The sequence below is a fragment of the Aspergillus oryzae genome, chromosome 8 (genome assembly GCF_000184455.2).
Source record: "Aspergillus oryzae RIB40 DNA, chromosome 8".
Lineage (NCBI taxonomy): Eukaryota > Fungi > Ascomycota > Eurotiomycetes > Eurotiales > Aspergillaceae > Aspergillus > Aspergillus oryzae.
In genome coordinates, this window is record NC_036442.1 from 1,435,069 (window position 1) to 1,453,368 (window position 18,300).

The 18,300-nt window shown below is 49.2% G+C and overlaps 8 protein-coding genes across 8 annotated transcripts; 5 read left to right on the plus strand and 3 right to left on the minus strand.

Annotated features, from left to right (window-relative positions):
* Positions 1–938: 938 nt before the first annotated feature.
* pgxB (putative extracellular exo-polygalacturonase) lies at positions 939–2,468 on the plus strand (the record flags this gene model as incomplete). The annotated part of the gene is made up of 4 exons (XM_023233501.1): positions 939–1,274; positions 1,551–1,724; positions 1,786–2,031; positions 2,085–2,468. The coding sequence occupies 4 exons, from the start codon at positions 939–941 to the stop codon at positions 2,466–2,468; spliced, it is 1,140 nt and encodes a 379-aa protein (XP_023094321.1).
* Positions 2,469–2,568: 100 nt separating this feature from the next.
* Positions 2,569–5,042, plus strand: AO090010000752 (CobW domain protein; the record flags this gene model as incomplete). The annotated part of the gene is made up of 8 exons (XM_023233502.1): positions 2,569–2,797; positions 2,853–2,958; positions 3,101–3,209; positions 3,312–3,358; positions 3,438–3,719; positions 3,782–4,228; positions 4,285–4,982; positions 5,032–5,042. 8 exons carry the CDS (start codon positions 2,569–2,571, stop codon positions 5,040–5,042), a joined length of 1,929 nt encoding a protein of 642 aa, XP_023094320.1.
* Positions 5,043–5,149: 107 nt separating this feature from the next.
* Positions 5,150–6,950, minus strand: AO090010000751 (cytochrome P450; the record flags this gene model as incomplete). The annotated part of the gene is made up of 4 exons (XM_001827649.1): positions 5,150–5,764; positions 5,820–6,204; positions 6,257–6,702; positions 6,756–6,950. 4 exons carry the CDS (start codon positions 6,948–6,950, stop codon positions 5,150–5,152), a joined length of 1,641 nt encoding a protein of 546 aa, XP_001827701.1.
* Positions 6,951–7,856: 906 nt separating this feature from the next.
* Positions 7,857–9,027, plus strand: AO090010000750 (uncharacterized protein; the record flags this gene model as incomplete). The annotated part of the gene is made up of 3 exons (XM_001827648.1): positions 7,857–8,190; positions 8,248–8,641; positions 8,751–9,027. The coding sequence occupies 3 exons, from the start codon at positions 7,857–7,859 to the stop codon at positions 9,025–9,027; spliced, it is 1,005 nt and encodes a 334-aa protein (XP_001827700.1).
* A 370-nt stretch (positions 9,028–9,397) lies between these two features.
* Positions 9,398–10,219, minus strand: AO090010000749 (lipase/thioesterase family protein; the record flags this gene model as incomplete). Its single annotated transcript, XM_023233503.1, has 1 exon — positions 9,398–10,219. The coding sequence occupies one exon, from the start codon at positions 10,217–10,219 to the stop codon at positions 9,398–9,400; it is 822 nt and encodes a 273-aa protein (XP_023094319.1).
* An 849-nt stretch (positions 10,220–11,068) lies between these two features.
* On the plus strand, positions 11,069–12,565 carry AO090010000748 (flavin-containing monooxygenase; the record flags this gene model as incomplete). The annotated part of the gene is made up of 1 exon (XM_001827646.3): positions 11,069–12,565. One exon carries the CDS (start codon positions 11,069–11,071, stop codon positions 12,563–12,565), a length of 1,497 nt encoding a protein of 498 aa, XP_001827698.3.
* Positions 12,566–14,048: 1,483 nt separating this feature from the next.
* Positions 14,049–14,930, plus strand: AO090010000747 (bZIP transcription factor; the record flags this gene model as incomplete). The annotated part of the gene is made up of 1 exon (XM_023233504.1): positions 14,049–14,930. The coding sequence occupies one exon, from the start codon at positions 14,049–14,051 to the stop codon at positions 14,928–14,930; it is 882 nt and encodes a 293-aa protein (XP_023094318.1).
* A 564-nt stretch (positions 14,931–15,494) lies between these two features.
* Positions 15,495–17,533, minus strand: AO090010000746 (putative glucan 1,4-alpha-glucosidase; the record flags this gene model as incomplete). The annotated part of the gene is made up of 5 exons (XM_001827644.3): positions 15,495–16,091; positions 16,148–16,785; positions 16,836–16,932; positions 16,978–17,261; positions 17,311–17,533. 5 exons carry the CDS (start codon positions 17,531–17,533, stop codon positions 15,495–15,497), a joined length of 1,839 nt encoding a protein of 612 aa, XP_001827696.1.
* Between the last annotated feature and the right edge of the window lie 767 nt (positions 17,534–18,300).

The following is an 18,300-nucleotide window of genomic DNA, read 5'->3' on the forward strand; positions in this document are numbered from 1 at the left end:
AGATGTGTTGATCAGTTGCGGGTAAGTGGAGGTCGATACGAGCGTTTTGAACTTTCCAAAGTTTCCATTGAGTCCATGAAATTAGATCCTTTCGGATTGTGGGGCTGTTGTTTGTTGAAGGAAATGATCTTCTGTGGATTATGGGCCACTGGTATGACTCCAATAGCAACTTCCGATATTTGTCGGCTGGAGTAATTATTTGCCTAGTTAGGATTTAGAATGAATGGTACCTGAATCGTCCCGCTAAGGCGTCTGAGATAGATAGCTGGGCACCTTCGATTTTATTTTGATATAGTCATTCATATTTATATTCGTACTGGTGTGATATTTAGTTGGTTTGACGCTTTCTCCTTGCTCTTGGTTGTTTAGTCTCCATTCACTAACGACGTTTTACTTGGTAGTAACCGAATTAATAAAGCCATCCCCTCCAGGAAAAATTGTAGCATGCCGCAAATCAACAAATTAGCGGTATTGGGGGACAACGCTCAATTTCCCACAGTTGTATAATGTCTAGGTGATTATCACGTTGGGCCTTCATTTTGCAACAAGTGCGATATGAAGAATATCCGATTGGTGGAAGTATAAAATTCCTCCCACCCGGCGAAATTCTGGCTAGCCTAGAGCTCCATAACAAACTATACCCCAGACCCCAGATATTTCGACATCGCATTGTGATCATATCCCCCGCGATGTGGGGAAGCATTTGATGGCACGGTAATTCCGGAGGTGGATCCTGATATCTTGGAAACAGAGGAAGTCAGAAACGGAGCTATCTTATAGGCGGAGAAACTGCTCGTTGGGTTCCTTGGGATTTGATTTGCTTGGAGGTTTGGGTGATAGAAGCGATTGACATATTGAGTCGTATAAAAGGGGCCTGTCGTCGGACGTCAAAGGTGCACAACCGTCGAGCTGTACGGATCATATCAACTACCAGCAGCATGAAGTTCTTCCTTGCAACTCTCTTTGCGAGCGCAGTCAGCAGCATCGCGGTTGACCGGCTTATCCCTGGAGCACAGATCATCCCAGAGAGCGACACAAGGGCCTTACTGCGTGTTGGTGGCCATCATGACAAGTACCATGACCGTCGCACAATAACTATTCGACCTTCCCGGAATGATACGGATGATGTATCGAGGGACTTCCTTTGGGGTATCAAGCATGCTAACCACGGGGGACGACTTCTTCTCAAGAAAGGGGAGAAGTATGTGATTGGTAGAAAGCTTGACCTGACATTCTTAGACGACATTGAGGTGCAACTAGATGGAGAATTGAAGGTATATATTCTTTGGTGCCTGAAACCATGTTTTGTAACAAGCCCGCTGATGTAACAGTTTACGGATGACGTCTCCTACTGGCAAGAGAACAATTTCTATTATGATTTCCAGAAATCTATTACGTTTTGGCGCTGGGGCGGGAAAGATATCAAGATCTTTGGAACTGGCTTGTTGAACGGAAACGGCCAGAGATGGTACAACGAGTTTGCAGGGCAGGAAATTTTGGTAAAATCCCTGAATATCATAGGTATTAAGGGACCTTGCTAATGGTGTTAGGATCCCGACAATGAGTACTATCGTCCAATCCTCTTCCTGACTGAAAACGCAACCCGGATTTCTGTTGAAGGCATCACGCAGTTGAACTCACCTTGCTGGACCAATTTTTTCATCCAGTCAAAGGACGTCTCATTTGATGACGTTTACATCCATGCATTTTCTACAAATAAATCAGTGGGCCTCTCTCTCTGTCTCGTCTGGACCCAACCCTCCTGTTTACTAATCGGCAAACTAGGCCTTACCTAAAAATAGCGACGGCTTTGACTCACTTAATGTTGACGGGTTGACGGTCACAAATACGCGGGTTGACGTCGGAGATGATTGCTTCTCGCCCAAGCCAAACACCACCAACATCTTCGTGCAGAACTTGTTGTGCAACAACACCCATGGGGTTAGCATGGGCAGTATTGGGCAGTATCCAGGGGTAATGGACATCATCGAGCACGCCTACATTGAGAATGTAACCTTGTTGAATGGGCAGGTAAGTCTGCTTGAAGATGATACCCGGTGCGATGTCATTGCTAATAACGGCAGAATGGTGCGCGTCTTAAAGCGTGGGCTGGCCAGGACGTGGGCTATGGGCGAATCAACAACATCACGTACAAAAACATCCGTATTGAGAATACTGACGCCCCGGTGGTCCTGGATCAATGCTATTTTGATATTGAGGCAGCGGAATGTGCCCAGTACCCCTCCCAGGTGAATGTGACCAACATTCTCTTCGAGAATATCTCTGGAACATCGTCCGGCAAGAATGGAAAGGTGGTGGCCGATCTTGTGTGTTCGCCAAATGCGGTGTGCTCGGATATTCAATTGAAGAACATTAATCTGACTAGTCCTGCTGGGAGTCCACCAGAGATTATCTGTGAAGGGGTTCAAGGAGACATTGGGGTAGAATGTCAGGCTTCAGCCGACTGAAGTGCAGACTAGTCATGCGAAAGATATGAATTTCAGACCAAGTAATATCAAATATCTTTCCATTTCCCCTTGGCTTTCTGATTTCTCCCCTTACCGAACTATGTCTTTCCACTTTCTCTTCCCCATTTTCATGTCGGCTTTGACACGACTCAGTTTCCGTTGGGCCTACTTGGTGAGTGGTCGTTCCCACAAGGTACGTAGCGATAAAAACTCTTCCAATGTTCACGCGATACATACCATGTATAGAAAACTGCCGGAGCCAATGACAATGATAGTAACGCGTTTTTGTCATCAGTCATTTATTAATCCTTGCAATTGGTCGGTTAAGGGTGAGGACCTTGTGCTAGTCGCGAATACAGGTACCTTGCAAGACGTCTTTTTTAGGGCACGGATGGAGTACCTTTGGAGTCGGAATGGAGACCTTGTCTCATAGACCAATCACAAGCACGATGATAAATTATATCTCTATGTATAGCTGTGAACCTTGGGGGTGAGTATCTATACCAGTATATAAATATTTGTACATAGGATCTGGTGATTGAGAGCCTTCTTCTTTTTCTTCTTCTTCTTTTAAATCTTAGCTCCTTTGTGACTTTAGCCCTATGCCACGAGACTACTTAATAACCTGCCAGTATGACGATCAACTCGGGCCCAGAAACTCTCGCCTTTCCTGTGCCCAACAACATCAATGGAGCCAAAGGCTGTCGACAACTTCCAGTCACACTTCTCTCGGGGTTTCTGGTACGACAAGCATCTATAACCCCTTTACGAGTCCCAGGAGGAGGCTAATGATGGTGTAAACAGGGTAGTGGAAAGACAACGCTCCTGGAACATATTCTACAGTCAGACCATGGATTTAAGATTGCTGTCGTTGTTAATGACATGAGCAGGTACGTGCTTGCCACAGTATCACAATGAATACCCCTTCACCAAGAAGGACACATTAGCCCATTCTGACCCATAGTACAGTCTAAACATAGACGCAACCCTCATCAAAAACCACCACGTGTCCCAGACAAAGGAAAACCTCATTCAACTACAAAATGGATGTATCTGCTGCACATTACGCGGGGACTTGTTGGAAGAACTAGCCCGACTTACGAAGCAGGACGACGTGCAGTATGTCGTGATTGAGAGCACAGGGATTAGCGAGCCAATGCAGGTCGCAGAGACCTTCACGGCGGAGTTCAGCGCTGCGATGCTTGAGGCAGACGTTGCTGACGAAGAGGGGAAGAAAATCCTCAACCAGATGTATCTATATCCCACATCCTCTGTGTCTAAAGTCATCGATGAGTGGACTAACCTATCGACAGTGTCGAATTAGGAGGCCTGCATAAACTAGCCAAACTTGACACAACCGTTACCGTCATCGACGCCTTTAACCTTCTTTCCAATTTCGACACAGCGGAGTTTCTCTCTGATCGCTATGGCGGAGAGGTTATTCCTGAAGACGAAAGAACCATTTCTGATCTGATGGTGGATCAGATCGAATTCGCGGACGTAATTATCATCAACAAGGTCGAGACTGTTGACGAGAAAACTCGCGAGAGGATCAGGTCGATTTTAAAGCTCCTTAACCCAGACGCCAAGGTACTCGAAACAAGTTATTCAAAGGTCAATGTCAATGAGATATTGGACACGGGAAGATTCAACTTTCTCAAAGCGGCATCAGGTGCCGGGTGGTTGAGGAGTTTGCACGAAATGACCAAGAGGGAAACTGGCAATGGGGAAAGGCTGGCTCCTGTTCCTGAAACCATTGAGTATGACGCTCGTTAACCCTTTTCCTTCCAATTCATCAAGCCTAACAACTAAGCAGGTACGGCATCAACAATTTCGTGTACAAAGCTCGACGCCCATTCCACCCGCGGCGACTTTTCAGTTTGATACATGACAAATTCATTGTCCTCCAAAATGTCGAAACACAAGGCGATGATGAAAATGAGGAAGAAGATAACGGAAATGAAGCTGAGGACGAGGAAGAGAACGAGGAGGACGACGATGTCGAAATGGAGGACTTTTCCCAGCTAGATCCTCAGGAAATTCTTTCAAACAGACGCTCTCATCCTGTCCTCCGTCCCATTTTGCGCTCTAAGGGCTTCTTCTGGCTTGCCACTCGCCCTTACCAATTTGGCGAATGGAGCCAAGCCGGTGGCATGCTCACCATTGGGTGTGGTGGACCTTGGTTCGCGGAGGTACCAGACGAGGCATGGCCGGAAGATGCAGATGTAAGAAAGTCCATTGAGGATGACTTTCAAGGGCCATGGGGAGATCGACGACAAGAAATCGTCTTCATTGGGGAAGGGATTGAAACGGGTGCTATTACGGACTTGCTAAACGAATGCTTGTTGAACGATCGGGAGATGAAAGTATGGGAGGGCATTATGAAGAAGAACAGATTATCTAAAGAAGAGAAGCAGGAAAAGATGATGCAGACTTGGGAAGATGGATGGGAGGAATGGCCTTCCTTGGAGGAAGAGGATGAGCCTGAGCAAGAAAAAGGAAAGCATCGGATCAGTGAGCACTTAGGCCATGGACATTCTCATAATCATAACCACTCCCACAGAATGGGAATAAAAGCTTAGATATAAATAACATTAAGATGCAGCTCAACTGCCCTATATAGCCCTGAAAACAAACCGTATATCGTTACATATCATTAACACATTGCAAGAAAGGCATTATCACCAGTCATCCACCCTACTCATCCTCAGATGCATCCCCTCCACCGGCTTAGTCGTCACAGCACCTGCGATATGAATTTTCTGCTTAGGGTTCTGCATCTCGAACCGGAAACGGCCAACGACACCAGCGACTGCACAACGCAATTCAGCCCGGGCGAAATCCTTTCCGATACATGAGCGCTGTCCGTGGAGAAAAGTAATCTGTGCGAAATTTGTCGACGCTCCGCCGGTATTATTAGTAACAAGCTGACCATTCTTGTCAGTGTCGATCCACCGCTCGGGCCTAAACTCTTCCCCGTCATTGCCCCAGAACTCTGGGCTGCGGTTAATGGCGTATGGGCACAGAAGGATCCGGGTCCCCTTGGGAATGTGTTTCCCAGCTACCACGCTGTCCCGAACAGCTTCACGTATAGTCATGGGGACAGTAGGATACAGACGAAGGACTTCCTGACACACCCCGTTGAGGAGCGGAAGAGTCTCGAGGTCGCTCCAGGTGATAGGATGGTTGCCGGATGGGATGCGCTCACGGATCTCGGTACGAAGGCGCTCCTGGACATCAGGATAAAGGGTGAGAAGATAGCAGGCCCAGGTGAAGGCACTCGCGGTGGTTTCGTGCTGCAAACCATGTTAGTTTCACGTGGCATTGTGCTCAAGATAGGGGCAGACATACCCCAGCAGCTAAGAAGGTTAGCATTTGGTCGATCAACTCGTCGTCTGTGAAGTCGCCGCCCAACATCATGGTACCAAGAATGTCGGCCTCAAGCTCCTTGGCCGTCGCCTTTGTAGCTGTGATGGAAGCCCGCTTCTCATGAACGATGTCTCTACACAGATCGCGCAGAAACCCGGTCTCATCATTGATTACTTTGTTCAAGCGCCAGGGGATGCGACGTGCAAACCATTGTGGCAAAGCAAAATTGACGGCCAAGAAGGCCATTTTCTCCTTGGTCGGTTCTAAGATAGCCAGGAAACTGTCAGCCACTTTATTCTCAGGGTTGTGCAGGGAGCGAAAGTCGCGACCCATGGCGGCTGGCCCGATGATATCCAGTGTAAGCCGACTAGTATGTGTCAGTGAGGTATACTCATCACGATAGCTGAGCGTAAGGATACCTTGCCCAGACACTCATCTCAATCTTTCCCTCCCCGCTCTGCGCATTAGTACCATCCATCGGATTCTGTTTTATCTGTTTCTCCAGCTCATCCATCAAGAGCCCAGTCTTCTCCCACATCAATGAATATAGTGCTCTGATGTTCTTCACATTGAAGGATGGGGTCAAAGCGCGGCGCTGCTTTTTGTGCGCACTGCCCTCTGACAGAATTAGTCCGAACCCTATAATACGGGCGAGGAAGTCGCGCGCCCGCCAGGGCTTTTCAAAATCGTAGGTGTTGGTGCTCATAATGTCGAGCAAGGCCTGGTGATTGGTAGCCAATAGGTAGCTACGATTGACGATATCGCGAAAGTGGATTAGGCCTTCATTGGGAACAGTCTTCATCCACTCCAACGGCAGACGGCCACGGGGATCATCGAAAACAATACGGGCATTGTTGAGATTGCCCTATCTCCGTTAGCTACTTGTCTCCAGACATGGTGATAAGCGGTGTGAGCTACCGAGATTGTTGGAAGATGGCGCAATGGAGTGACAAAATAAGGATAGATCAAGGTGTTCCAGATGGTTAAAAGCACAAGATTGACTCCCACGGAGCTCAGCGTAACAGTACGGAAGGTGAGATCCACGAAGACTGTGCGCTGCAGCAGGAAACCTTCGACGAGAGAAAGAGTAATGAGGGCGAGCATCAAGTCCATGATGGAGTGCAAATCCCTTAGCCGACAGTGAAAACACAGCAGGCTCAGGAGCCCAACAATCTGGGGTAAGGGGAGAGAATTATATTATGGTGTCCACTTAATGATGTAAAGCTAACGCTTCTAAATTGAAAGGCCCCGCGGATCGACATATTGACCTCGGTTGGAGGGGCACATGATAACGCCAGTGCCTAATATCTAGCTTCTACTATTGACTACAAGCCATGGGCCGAAGTGGATGCCTAGTGGATAAGACAAAGCGACACATTCATGTTGAGGCTTCAAGTCATGTCTGAAAGTTATGAATGCAGGGCCCATAGCCCTACTTTTGCGACTCCGCTACGTGCGTCATGACCCTGTGATATTTTGGGGTTTTACCATAACGATGACTAGCTCGATTGTCAACTGCACCTCTACGCTATAAGGACATAGACGATCGGCTTGATTCTAGAAAAAGAGCTGCTCCACTCATGGTTCCAGGGTCATGCAGGATGCATAAGACATAAGATGATGCGCTACGCGGGGAGCTCGAAAGGCCGCTGCTCACCATCCATGTGAAGTTGTGAACCCCAACCCCAACAATGATGTGCAGGATAATGTCAGGTAAGGTAATCTTCGCGAACATGGTTCGGTGCCGTTTTGCTCGCGACTCAGGAGTCAGGGATTTATTCTTCGGTGATTTTGTGTTTCTCCACTTGGTACAGATCGGCGTTCGCAACCCTTGCCGGATGGGGCAAAAATCGTCGCACCGAAGGCCCTTGTGAGTACCTCGGTCATTGGTCCTTGGCTGTTGTTATGCTTATATTCAGTATAGTACGTATATATAAACATGTACATATAAGTTATAATGATCCCGAGTACTTCCAAGCGCTGTTCTTGTCAATATTCCGGTTTACTAGTTCTGTAACCATGTCTCTCGATCAATCTCTCCAACTTCTTCGCCACTGGGGCCAGACGGCCCTCGAGCACCTCCCCCCTCAGGCACAAGATGTACTGCTTCACCCTTTGGTACCGAAAGCTTTGACAGCGTTTCTGGCTCTAGGCATTATAAGTAAGGCCAACCGCTCGCTGGGCTATTGGGCAGCGAATAACTGGCAACGCGCCAAACCCTGGCAAAATGAGCGCGAGCTGGTCTTGGTCACCGGCGGATGCAGTGGCATTGGCAAGCAAATAATGGAAGATCTCGCAAAGGCTGGGGTTCGAGTAGTGATACTAGATATCCAAGAGCCATCCTTCCAACTGCGTATGTCCCTGACTGCTCGAAGGGGCAATCGAGAGTATTCAAGCTAACAAGCTGTAGCATCCAACGTCGCTTTCTACAAAGCGGATATCACCTCGTCAGAGAACATTCGCAATGTAGTGGAGAAGATCCGAGCAACGCACGGCGATCCCACCGTGCTAGTCAACAATGCGGGCGTCGGACATGACGGTTGCATCCTCGATGAACCGGAGGCCAAGATTCGACAAACCTTCGAGGTCAACACAGTGTCGCATTTCCTGATGGTGCGCGAATTCCTGCCCAGCATGATCAAGCAAAACCATGGACATGTCATTACAATTGCTAGTATGGCTAGTTTTGTGGCGCTAGGTGAAATAGTCGATTACTGTTGCACCAAGGCGAGTGCGTTGGCATTCCACGAGGGATTGGGCCAGGAATTACGGCTCTGGTATAAGGCTCCCAAAGTTCGGACTAGGTATGTTCTCTTCTGTATTTTCTCTTTTTCTTTCTTTGCTTTTCTTCCTCTTTTTGTTTATGTATTCTGAATACATTCGGGGTGCCGGGAGAGGTGCTAATAGTTGCAGTGTCATCCACCCTCACTGGGTCAAGACCCCAATGATTAAGATCTTGACCGACGTGGGTCACCAGTTCAGAGGGCCCATCCTCACGACGGAAATGATATCTGCTGCTGTTGTAAAACAGATCCTCACCCAGAGCAGCGGACAGGTTATTATACCAAGCCACTTTAGTGTGATTAGCCTGATCAGAGCATTCCCTTCCTGGTTGCAGGAGGCTGCTCGCGGAAAGGGGTCAAAAGATCTGAGGGTTTTGCGGGATGTACAGGAGGCTAAGGGCCTGTAAATGAACCCGGGTGTTGAATTAATTTAATGTGTTCATGCTATGTATATTCGAGTAACTTAGACATACCAATACCACCATCTGTAAAAAGCATTGGAATTTGCAGTAGCTTTCAGTGTAGTACTCCCAAAACTATAACTGTAGACCGAGTATCCCTCGGGATCATATATATGTCTAAGCCACGGGTGGCATTTTAGCCAGTCAAATGAAATTTCATAGCTAAGATATCTTGTACTATAAAAGTGCGCGTGTTATACAATTAGAAACCAACTATATTACTCCGTAGGCTGATTCATAAGGATGTTCGTTCATGAAGTTGACAGCGTATATAACAGAAATCATAAACATTCAAGTCGTATCTACAGAGTCTCTCTCAACCAGCTCTTGACTCTCTTCCCCTGCTCCGTCTCAGTCTGGTCCCCGATATACAAATTGTAGATCGGGGCGACATGGCCCTCCCGCTGGCCAACACACAACTCCACACCCGGGAAGCCCTCCTGCTCAGGTTAGATAAAGACGTCCCGCTGTTATCGCAGGCTAAAAAAAAGCTTACCTTTAGTTTCTTCACGAAATCCTGGATGATTGGGAAAAGAATCTCGCTTCCTCCGGCACAAACTAAAATCTTCTGCACCGGAAACGTGGAGTACCAGTCTGCTGGCGCAGTAGATAAGTCGGTGTAGTAATCACGCTTGGCGGTACCCAGGTAGGCGCTGGCCCATGGTCCTGCTACTGCAGGCGTGATCAAATCCCCTCGAGAATCGATCTCTTGTCCCGAAAAGTCCGTCTCCATTGATGTCCACGGAGCGATCATGACCGCGCCGCGGAGGTGCTCGGAGAGGTTCACCGGGGCAATAGCAGGGTGGGGATGAGCCAAGTGGGACAAGACGCCGCCGACCAGGTTCCCTCCTGCCGAATCACCACCCAAGAGAATGTGGCCTGGTGAAAATTTGGTCTGCTCAACCACATACCGCAACGCTTCCACGGCCTGGCGAATCTGTGTGGGATATGTTGCATGGGGGGCCAGTGTGTATGTGAGACTGAAAACCGCCAAGGATTTATTGGCACGGCCACTGTCCGCGATTAGGCGAGTGAAGAAACTGAAATAGCCCAAGTTCGCTGGGAGGGCAAATCCACCGCCTGTGGCTGTTAGCATGCATAACAGGGAAAGTATGATGCTTGTCCCGTAGTACAACATACCGTGATACCAAATCAGGACATTATCAGCATTGCGGTCTCCAATCCAGTGGCCCAATGCACCATGGCCCAAGTCTACAGTGTCTGCTACTTTTCTGGACTTGCGCACATACTGATCATAAATCTTATTAGTCGGCGGCATCACATATCTGTGCGGTCAGTGATCGTCACGCCCGATAGACATATTTATAAAAGGGAAGCTACATACTGCATTTGTGCAACGGAGAGTCGACTGGTTGCTTTCCGGAACGCGGCATATCCGACATGTAGGAGCCAGCTCTTGGGATAGGATGATGAACGCCATAATCCCGTGAACATTGCCCACACGACAGTGGCACAAAGTGACACCAGGGCGGGAATAAAGTCAAGTTTCTCCGCGAGGGAAAGGGGGATTGCAGTGTTGAGCATGGTGACTGGATTACTGCTGGTGGGAGCCTGTCATACCGTCGTATGATCCATGTACCTTGTAGCACAAGCCCTCTCTATATTTATTGCGAGAATACTTCATCGGAAGGGGTAGTAGAGTTTCACTTCATGTCTTCATGTGAGGGATCGCAACGATTACTGGATTGGGTAAGGATAGACCCCACAGACGATCTTCGGCACAGCAGAAATTAGGCTAGAAATCAGATCCTCGGCCTTTTCCCCAGACTGTCGGTTCGGACGATCCCCCTAAAGTCACTGTCACTGCCGAAAGCTTTGAAAATATAATCTCCGCCATCGCCTCTCCTCATTTCTGGAGCTCGCGACGATTTCTCGTTTCGGAAATGGACAACCGAGGCATGTGAGCCATTTGGCAGATGTCTCCTACCGCATATCCAGAGCATATAAATCGGACCACAGAGCTCGTATGGATATCCCTGCCACCTTAAAGCACCTTGTCGCTATGGAGCAATCCTATGATGTTATTATCATTGGTGCCGGCATCTCCGGCATCAACACCGCCTACCGCTTGCAGTCTCAGAGCCCTAAGCTTCGCTATACGATCCTCGAAGCCCGTAACAACCTGGGTGGCACCTGGGATCTCTTCAAATATCCTGGAATTCGTTCGGACTCGGATCTCTTTACTTTCGGATTTTCATGGCACCCATGGGACCATGGGAACCCCATCGCCGATGGACCCTCCATCGTCAAATACATAGACAACGCCGCTGAGACCCACGGCATCAAGAAGCACATCCGCTTCGAACATCGCCTTTTAGGTGCCGACTGGTCTTCGGCAGAGAACACCTGGTCACTAAGTGTTGAACATGAGGGACAGTCCAAGTCATTCTCGGCCCGGTTTATCGTATTTGGCACCGGCTATTACGACTACCACACGCCTCTGCAAGCCGAGATCCCTGGGCTGGATCAATTTCAGGGGCAGATCATCCACCCACAGTTCTGGCCCGAGGACCTGGACTATAGCGACAAGAAAGTTGTTATCATTGGTAGTGGTGCCACCGCTGTAACTCTGCTTCCCAACCTGGCCCAGAAGGCCAAGCATGTTACCATGCTCCAGCGGAGTCCTACCTATATTCTTTCCCTCCCGAACCGGCACCGTTCGTGGTTGAGCTATATTCTCCCAGCGGCTCTCGATCGCAAAATACAGCGTCTGAACTGGCTGCTTAGCTCGCGCTTTTTCTTCCTGTTCTGTCAAACCTTCCCGACCCTTGCCCGGTTCATCCTCCGCCTGTCCGTCTCCCGCCAGTTGCCCTCCCACGTTCCACACGACCCGCACTTCCACCCACGATACAACCCATGGGATCAACGTCTTTGCATATGCCCTGATGGTGACTTCTTTAAGAGTTTGCATACCGGTCGCGCAGAGGTGAAGACCGACACAATCCGCGAGGTCACGGCATCCGGGGTCGTCCTCAACTCTGGAGAGAAGCTGGACGCGGATATAATCATTACAGCCACCGGATTGAAACTGCAGATCGCGGGCGGAGCCTCGGTCACTGTTGACGGAATTCCTCAATATGTTTCCGAGAAGTATATCTGGCACGGAATCATGTTGCAAGACGTTCCCAATGCCGCCTTTGTCATCGGCTATACCAACGCCTCCTGGACTTTGGGCGCCGACGCAACCGCGCAATTTCTTTGCCGATTTCTCCAAGAGTTGGAGAAACGAGGCGTCAAGGCAGCCGTGCCACGGTTAAGCCCCGCCACGGCCAAAGAGATGCAACCGCGCCGGTTGTTGAACCTCAATTCTACCTACGTGACCAAGGCAGAGCGGGACCTACCCAAGGCAGCCGACAGAGGACCATGGCTGCCAAGAGATAATTATCTCGATGACATCAAGTTTGCAAAGAAAGGCCGAATCGATGAGGACATGGAGTTTTTGGGTGAGAAGAAATTGCAGTAAATGTATATATAGATATCTATTCGAGTTAGATGTTGTGATTCTTCACGTTCATAGTCATGTCTTACGGATGCCGAAATGTCATTTCCTTTCTTCTACGTGAATATTTGTCCTCAAAGATCTAGAAATGAACACAAACAAGTTCTGTTTCAAGTGAAACCTTGTATGTCAATCGTAACCTCTCCCTACAACAGAGCTTCTACATATCAAGAGCAAAGGTCAAAGCTCCCTGACCTCCTGGCATATGACGGCCGACTGAGATAACTTTTGATTTATCCTCTGGATGAAACGGTTACACTCGTGGATCCTAGGGCGCCACGGCTGTTGAGGAAGAAATGCCTCACCTGCCTGAGACAGGGCATGGATCTAACGTTGACCCTGAGAATGGTGCCTAAGGTCTATCCTAAAGCTTGCAACGGAACTGGAAGGGGAGCTAGGGCCTCTAGCCCCGCGTTTGCATCTGACGCCCAAGCTCCCAATCCATGGGAATCATAGTTTAGAATTGGCTTGGGGACCTGACATAAGACGCTTACCGTGGGACGGCAACCCGCCCATAACCACTTACATCACAACGAAGTCACCTCGGAGCACCGCGAGGTCTGGTCTACAATAACAATAGGCACTTTCCAGAGTCTTCCAGGCGACGTTACCTTGATGACTGGGGAATCTCACCGAACTTGCCTTCCTCCTGTTGTCGGTAATGTAACTTTGCTGGCACGCTGGACGGTTGAAGAAGCACCACCCAAGGGTCGTTATTGAACTCTTCTCTGACCGGCAGTTTTAAAGAGAGAGAAAAGAAAGACGCAGAGTCAACGAATCCAATCGTTGACCGTTTGGCTTCGACCCAAAGAACCAACCCGCTAGGTTCCTGCGGGAGTCCCATGCCCAGCCCTATAAAAGGCAATAGGTCACTGCGTTAGATTTTGTGTTCCGGCCCACAACAAGGTGATCCCAGCGTTGATCCAGCGATATAAGCAGCATTTCTGTATGGACCATGGTTCCCATGGTATACATGACAGATTTTCTTGGGATGGGGAAAGCCGCCAATCAGGTATCAATAGCTGGTAAGCGCTTCTGCACCCCGCCGAATCAATTCTTGTCAGCTTGTCACGAATAACCTCATCGAACAGGTACCTCAGAAGCCAATATCACGGGTATGAAATCTAAAATGAGGGAGTCATGGCTTCCCTGAACATGATTGCGTTCAAATCAACCACTGGCAATCTCCTATTCGCTCGAAAGATGACATCAGAATAAGTAAAGGTGGTGCGACATGGGTCGGGTTGAATGTCTCTGCCTTCTAATACGAAAGGCATAAATTTGCTTTATTTCGGCTGATATGGATGAGATGCAGCTGCCAATCACACATATACGCCCCTTCCACATGTACATCTTCACCGCCTCTGTGATGCATATATCATGCTCATGAACTTGAGCAATCTCCTCCAAATAACACTAGTGGCGTTCGTTCTCTACACTGAACAATATGGCTTCAATCACCGTGGTACAGCCACAGTTTCTATGGGACCTAGCTCCTACTTTCCCTCAGCTATCATCATGCTTCAAACACCCCACAAATGAGCGGCAACAGCTGAGCTGGGAAAACATCGATCCGTATGAGGCATGGCCCAAATATGGCGACGCGACCCCCTATGCCATGTGCAATACCGGCCAGTCAAACCTTGCACGCTCACAGCCTGTCCTGAATGCCATGTCTCTAACGGAAGCTACTTTACCTATCCAGAAAACCACCCAGCCGATCAATGGCGAGCTCAAGGGAAGTGCACAAAACACGGCCGTCTCAAAGCCAGATGCAAAGGAGGCTTCAAACACATTCACGAAGCACGGCAGGATAAACAAAGATTGGAAGGCAAGACGAGACAAGATCCTGCAGCGTAACCGCCAAGCTGCCAAACGGTGCCGTCAGCGAAAAAAGCTCGTAGTAGAAGAGATCGAGTCCCTTGCCGATGCGCATGCCTGGCGGAACAACGAGCTTCGGATGCAAATTGAACAACTGCGTTATGAGATTCTGGACCTCCACAGTGAGATACTGAAGCACGCACAGTGCGATGATGAGCCAATCAAGCGATATCTTGCGCGGAGGGTTAGAAAAATTTCGGGGGAACCTATTGTCGACTCCGCTAGTTCTCAGCCGATAGACCCGCGGCTGTCTTTACCTTCCTTCGCATCAGGACCTGAGCAACACTCGGCAACTAAAACTACTGTATACCCAGATGATGATGCCTCACAGTATGACTCGCAGGGCTTCGGTGGTGAAATTCTGCCCTGTCACCATTCAGCCTCAACTTCAGCTTCTTCGGATGGGCAGACTGTGGACCACACTTTGTTCGAGATGATTAGCTACTAGGTGTATTGCCGTCATCAGATAATGGGGTTCCGAGATGCTCTTGTATGATTCGCCCCATGATCACAAGTACCTCTTGATACATAGGATCTCTTGATATGTATGTCAATATTGGCCGTTGGACAGAAAGACACAAAGACTGAGAAGAGATATAAGAAGAACGGAGGAGCCTTACATGGTCTTGCCTACGCTGGTATGGTTTCGAATCAAGGCCTGTGCAAGGTGGAGGGAGTGAATAGGATCTGGAACACCGACCATTATAGCATTGGCTTTCAATAGTGTACAAAAAAAAGTTATGAGATTTTCTTAAACGTCCATTGAGTAAAGGTCGCCCTGGTAGGATCCAAGGATAATCGGATACATCTGTGTAGGTCCTGCTTCTCGAAATTTATATCATGGGATTTCATAGGACACTAACAATATCTTGTCTATTACACACGAATAGGTGGGCCCTCTCTTGGTCTCTCTGCCTTCGGATTTCACAGAATCGAACATATATACTGAATATGACAGCGCCACATCACCAATACCACGTACCAATTCCTCCTCTTCATCGGGACATGATGATCACCGCCAAACATCGCTCTGCACAGCACTTTTCACCCCGCAAGTCGAAGGAACGGTATATTTCCGGTTGGGGTCACTCTCCCACGTAACCGCCCCGTTCTGAACGCGAATAAACTTATACTCGAACGACTGTCCAGCAGGCAAGTTTATTGTTCCCGTCCACAAGGGGTTGTCAGTAGTGTAGCTGTCCGCGTTCAATGCGGTCGCGCTGCTAGGATTCCAGCTCCCGAGCTGAGAGATCGACCCGACGATCTTGATAGACTCACCGTAGACCGTAGTAGCTTTCACCGCGAAGGTCACCGACACAGTCGTCGGCACCTGGCAGGGGCTGTCTGGCGCGCCTGGGTATCCGCTAATGGTCGGCCAGGATGTGATAACCACGCTGCTGTAGGTGCCCGAGGCGGAAGTCGTAGAGCAAGCTGACGGAATGCTGGTGGCAGCGGTCTCGCCCCATGGTGCAGGAACGACCGCGTTTCGTCGGTTGTTGGCCGTGAGAAGTGCAGCGTACGACCAGGTAAGATCCCGGGCGGAGGTCTGACTCCCGTCCGTCTTGGTATATTGCTCGGCCATGGAGCCGGTGGATGCAGCGTAGGTTTGCTGCGGTCATTAGCAACCCTAACCATTAACGAGAGTGAAGAGGGAACTTGACGTACGACGATCTGCACGTATCCGTCTGCATAGGCCTTGACGGCTGAGACAATATCCTTATACACCGTCGTGGACGATGCGTAGGTCCCTGTCGCGGCAGAACTGTAAAGAGCTTTGAAGAATGGCAAAGAAACGTCCGTGATGGCCAATGATCCAATTTTATCCCACTGGTACAACGCGTCATACAACTGCTCTGCGGCGGCCAGGGTGGTCAGGAACCAAGGATTCCCGTTGTAATAGCTGTCTTCGGGGTAGCGGCCAACAGCAACAGCTTGATTCTCAGCACGACCGGAGTTGATGGCATAGATTGATCGGAACGAGTCCGTTACTACCTTATGGTTGGCCAAGGCTCGCGCCGAACAGGGCTGGAAGGTAGCATCATCACACGTCGCTTGAGGATCGAACGTGTGGATACTACCCAGGACAGTGTTGATGTCTTTGCCCGATCGCCCGCCACCGAAATTGGCCTGGATGTAACTCCCGGTCCAGAAGGATTGTAAATAACATCGGACTTGGGGCGCTTGCGAGTCACAATAGGGGCACGAGGAACCGACAGTCTTTGCGAAGCTGCTACCTTCTACCAAAGCGCGATGAGAAACTGCAACAGTAAAGAATGATGTGCCTTGGACTTCCTCCCAGAGATCTGTGGAAGTTAGCTACTGATAGCTGCGGGCCATTTCTCTAGAAGCTCACCGAACCCGGATTGGCTCCAATACTGAGCCACATAGGATAGATCATTCCTAACAACAGGCCATACCAGGTCCGTCGCTATGCTTGTATGACCATTTTCCTATAAGGTAAGCTACGCCCATTCTGAAAGACGGATGGAACTTACAACTAGCCATTCTCCAAACGAGATCATAGCGGTCGCGCGCAAAGCTGGTCCGTCACGCTGCGGCCGACCCCATGCGCCGGTAAATGCTGTCTCGTCGACATTGAACTTAGGCTCGCCCAGACCCCCACTGGAAAGAGCACCAGAAGGGTTTGAGATGCCTTGGATCCGAGCCTGGGAGCTAATGAACTCCTCGATGATAGGGAGAAGATCGGCATCTCCGCCTCTGAACAGATCGACCAGGGTTTTCATGACGAGACCCGAGTCACGGGTCCAGGTATAGAAATCTACGGCCAGTAAGTCAAATGAAGGATTGCAAAAGGCCAGAGCACGTACAATCTGGGTCACTTTTGCTAGGGCTGGCAATCACCACCCCTGGACTTGCGCCCTGCGCCGACTGGCCATCTGCGCCGATATTATTCAAGATTGCCTGGCGGGAAAAATTTGCTTCTGTGCTCAGCCAGGTATCTAGACCAGTCGCCTGTCTAAGGACAGGTTGGACCGCGAGAACTGAGGATCCGAGGGCTAAGGCCCGGAGACAAGAGGAGAAAGACACCATCTTGCTTCGACTTCGTTTGCTGATGTGAAAATAATCCTATAGCTGGGACGATGAACCACGATGCGTTTTATAATAACCCGAGTATTGTAGCGGCGGAAGGGTTCGGCTCGTTGGTGGTTCAAAACATCTTTGACTGACCTGAAGCACAATTAGAGGTGCGGAGCGTCAGCCAATACTGAGAGCAGCCACCAGGTTAAATTTCCGGAAGTCATTCTGCAAGCCAAGACTAGTTGACTATTTTCTCATAGTCATGCAGCTGGCTGGAGCCAAGACGCCACCACTTCCAATCACACTGCTTGTTTCAAGACATGAGGATGCAGCCACAAATTGATTTCGCCCGTGAATTCGCCGTCCCCTGTCTGAAGAACATCTATAGTGAGCTGGGCGAAGGCCTAGATCATGGGTAGACCATGATATAGTAATTGTGGTCCGGTCTCGCAATCTCCTTGCATACTCACATTACCAGTCGCCTCAAGACATTACTACTTTCCCTACAGAATCCACGACGTAGATACCTGGTTGTACATCCCACGCAAACTACAACGATATATAAGTCTGAACATCCATCGAGGCTTAATCAAGATCGATTTTCAGTTTTGAAGACCTACATTTGGTGGTGGTGGCATTTCTCAAATTGATTTGCGATCGAAAGCAATTCCCACCTAGGGCTACTTGAGAGAACAACTTTGCTTTAGCGTAGGCTCTTCTATCCTTCGTCAGGCGATATAAAGTCACGCCTTCCGGTCTTACTTGGCAATATCTGAAGC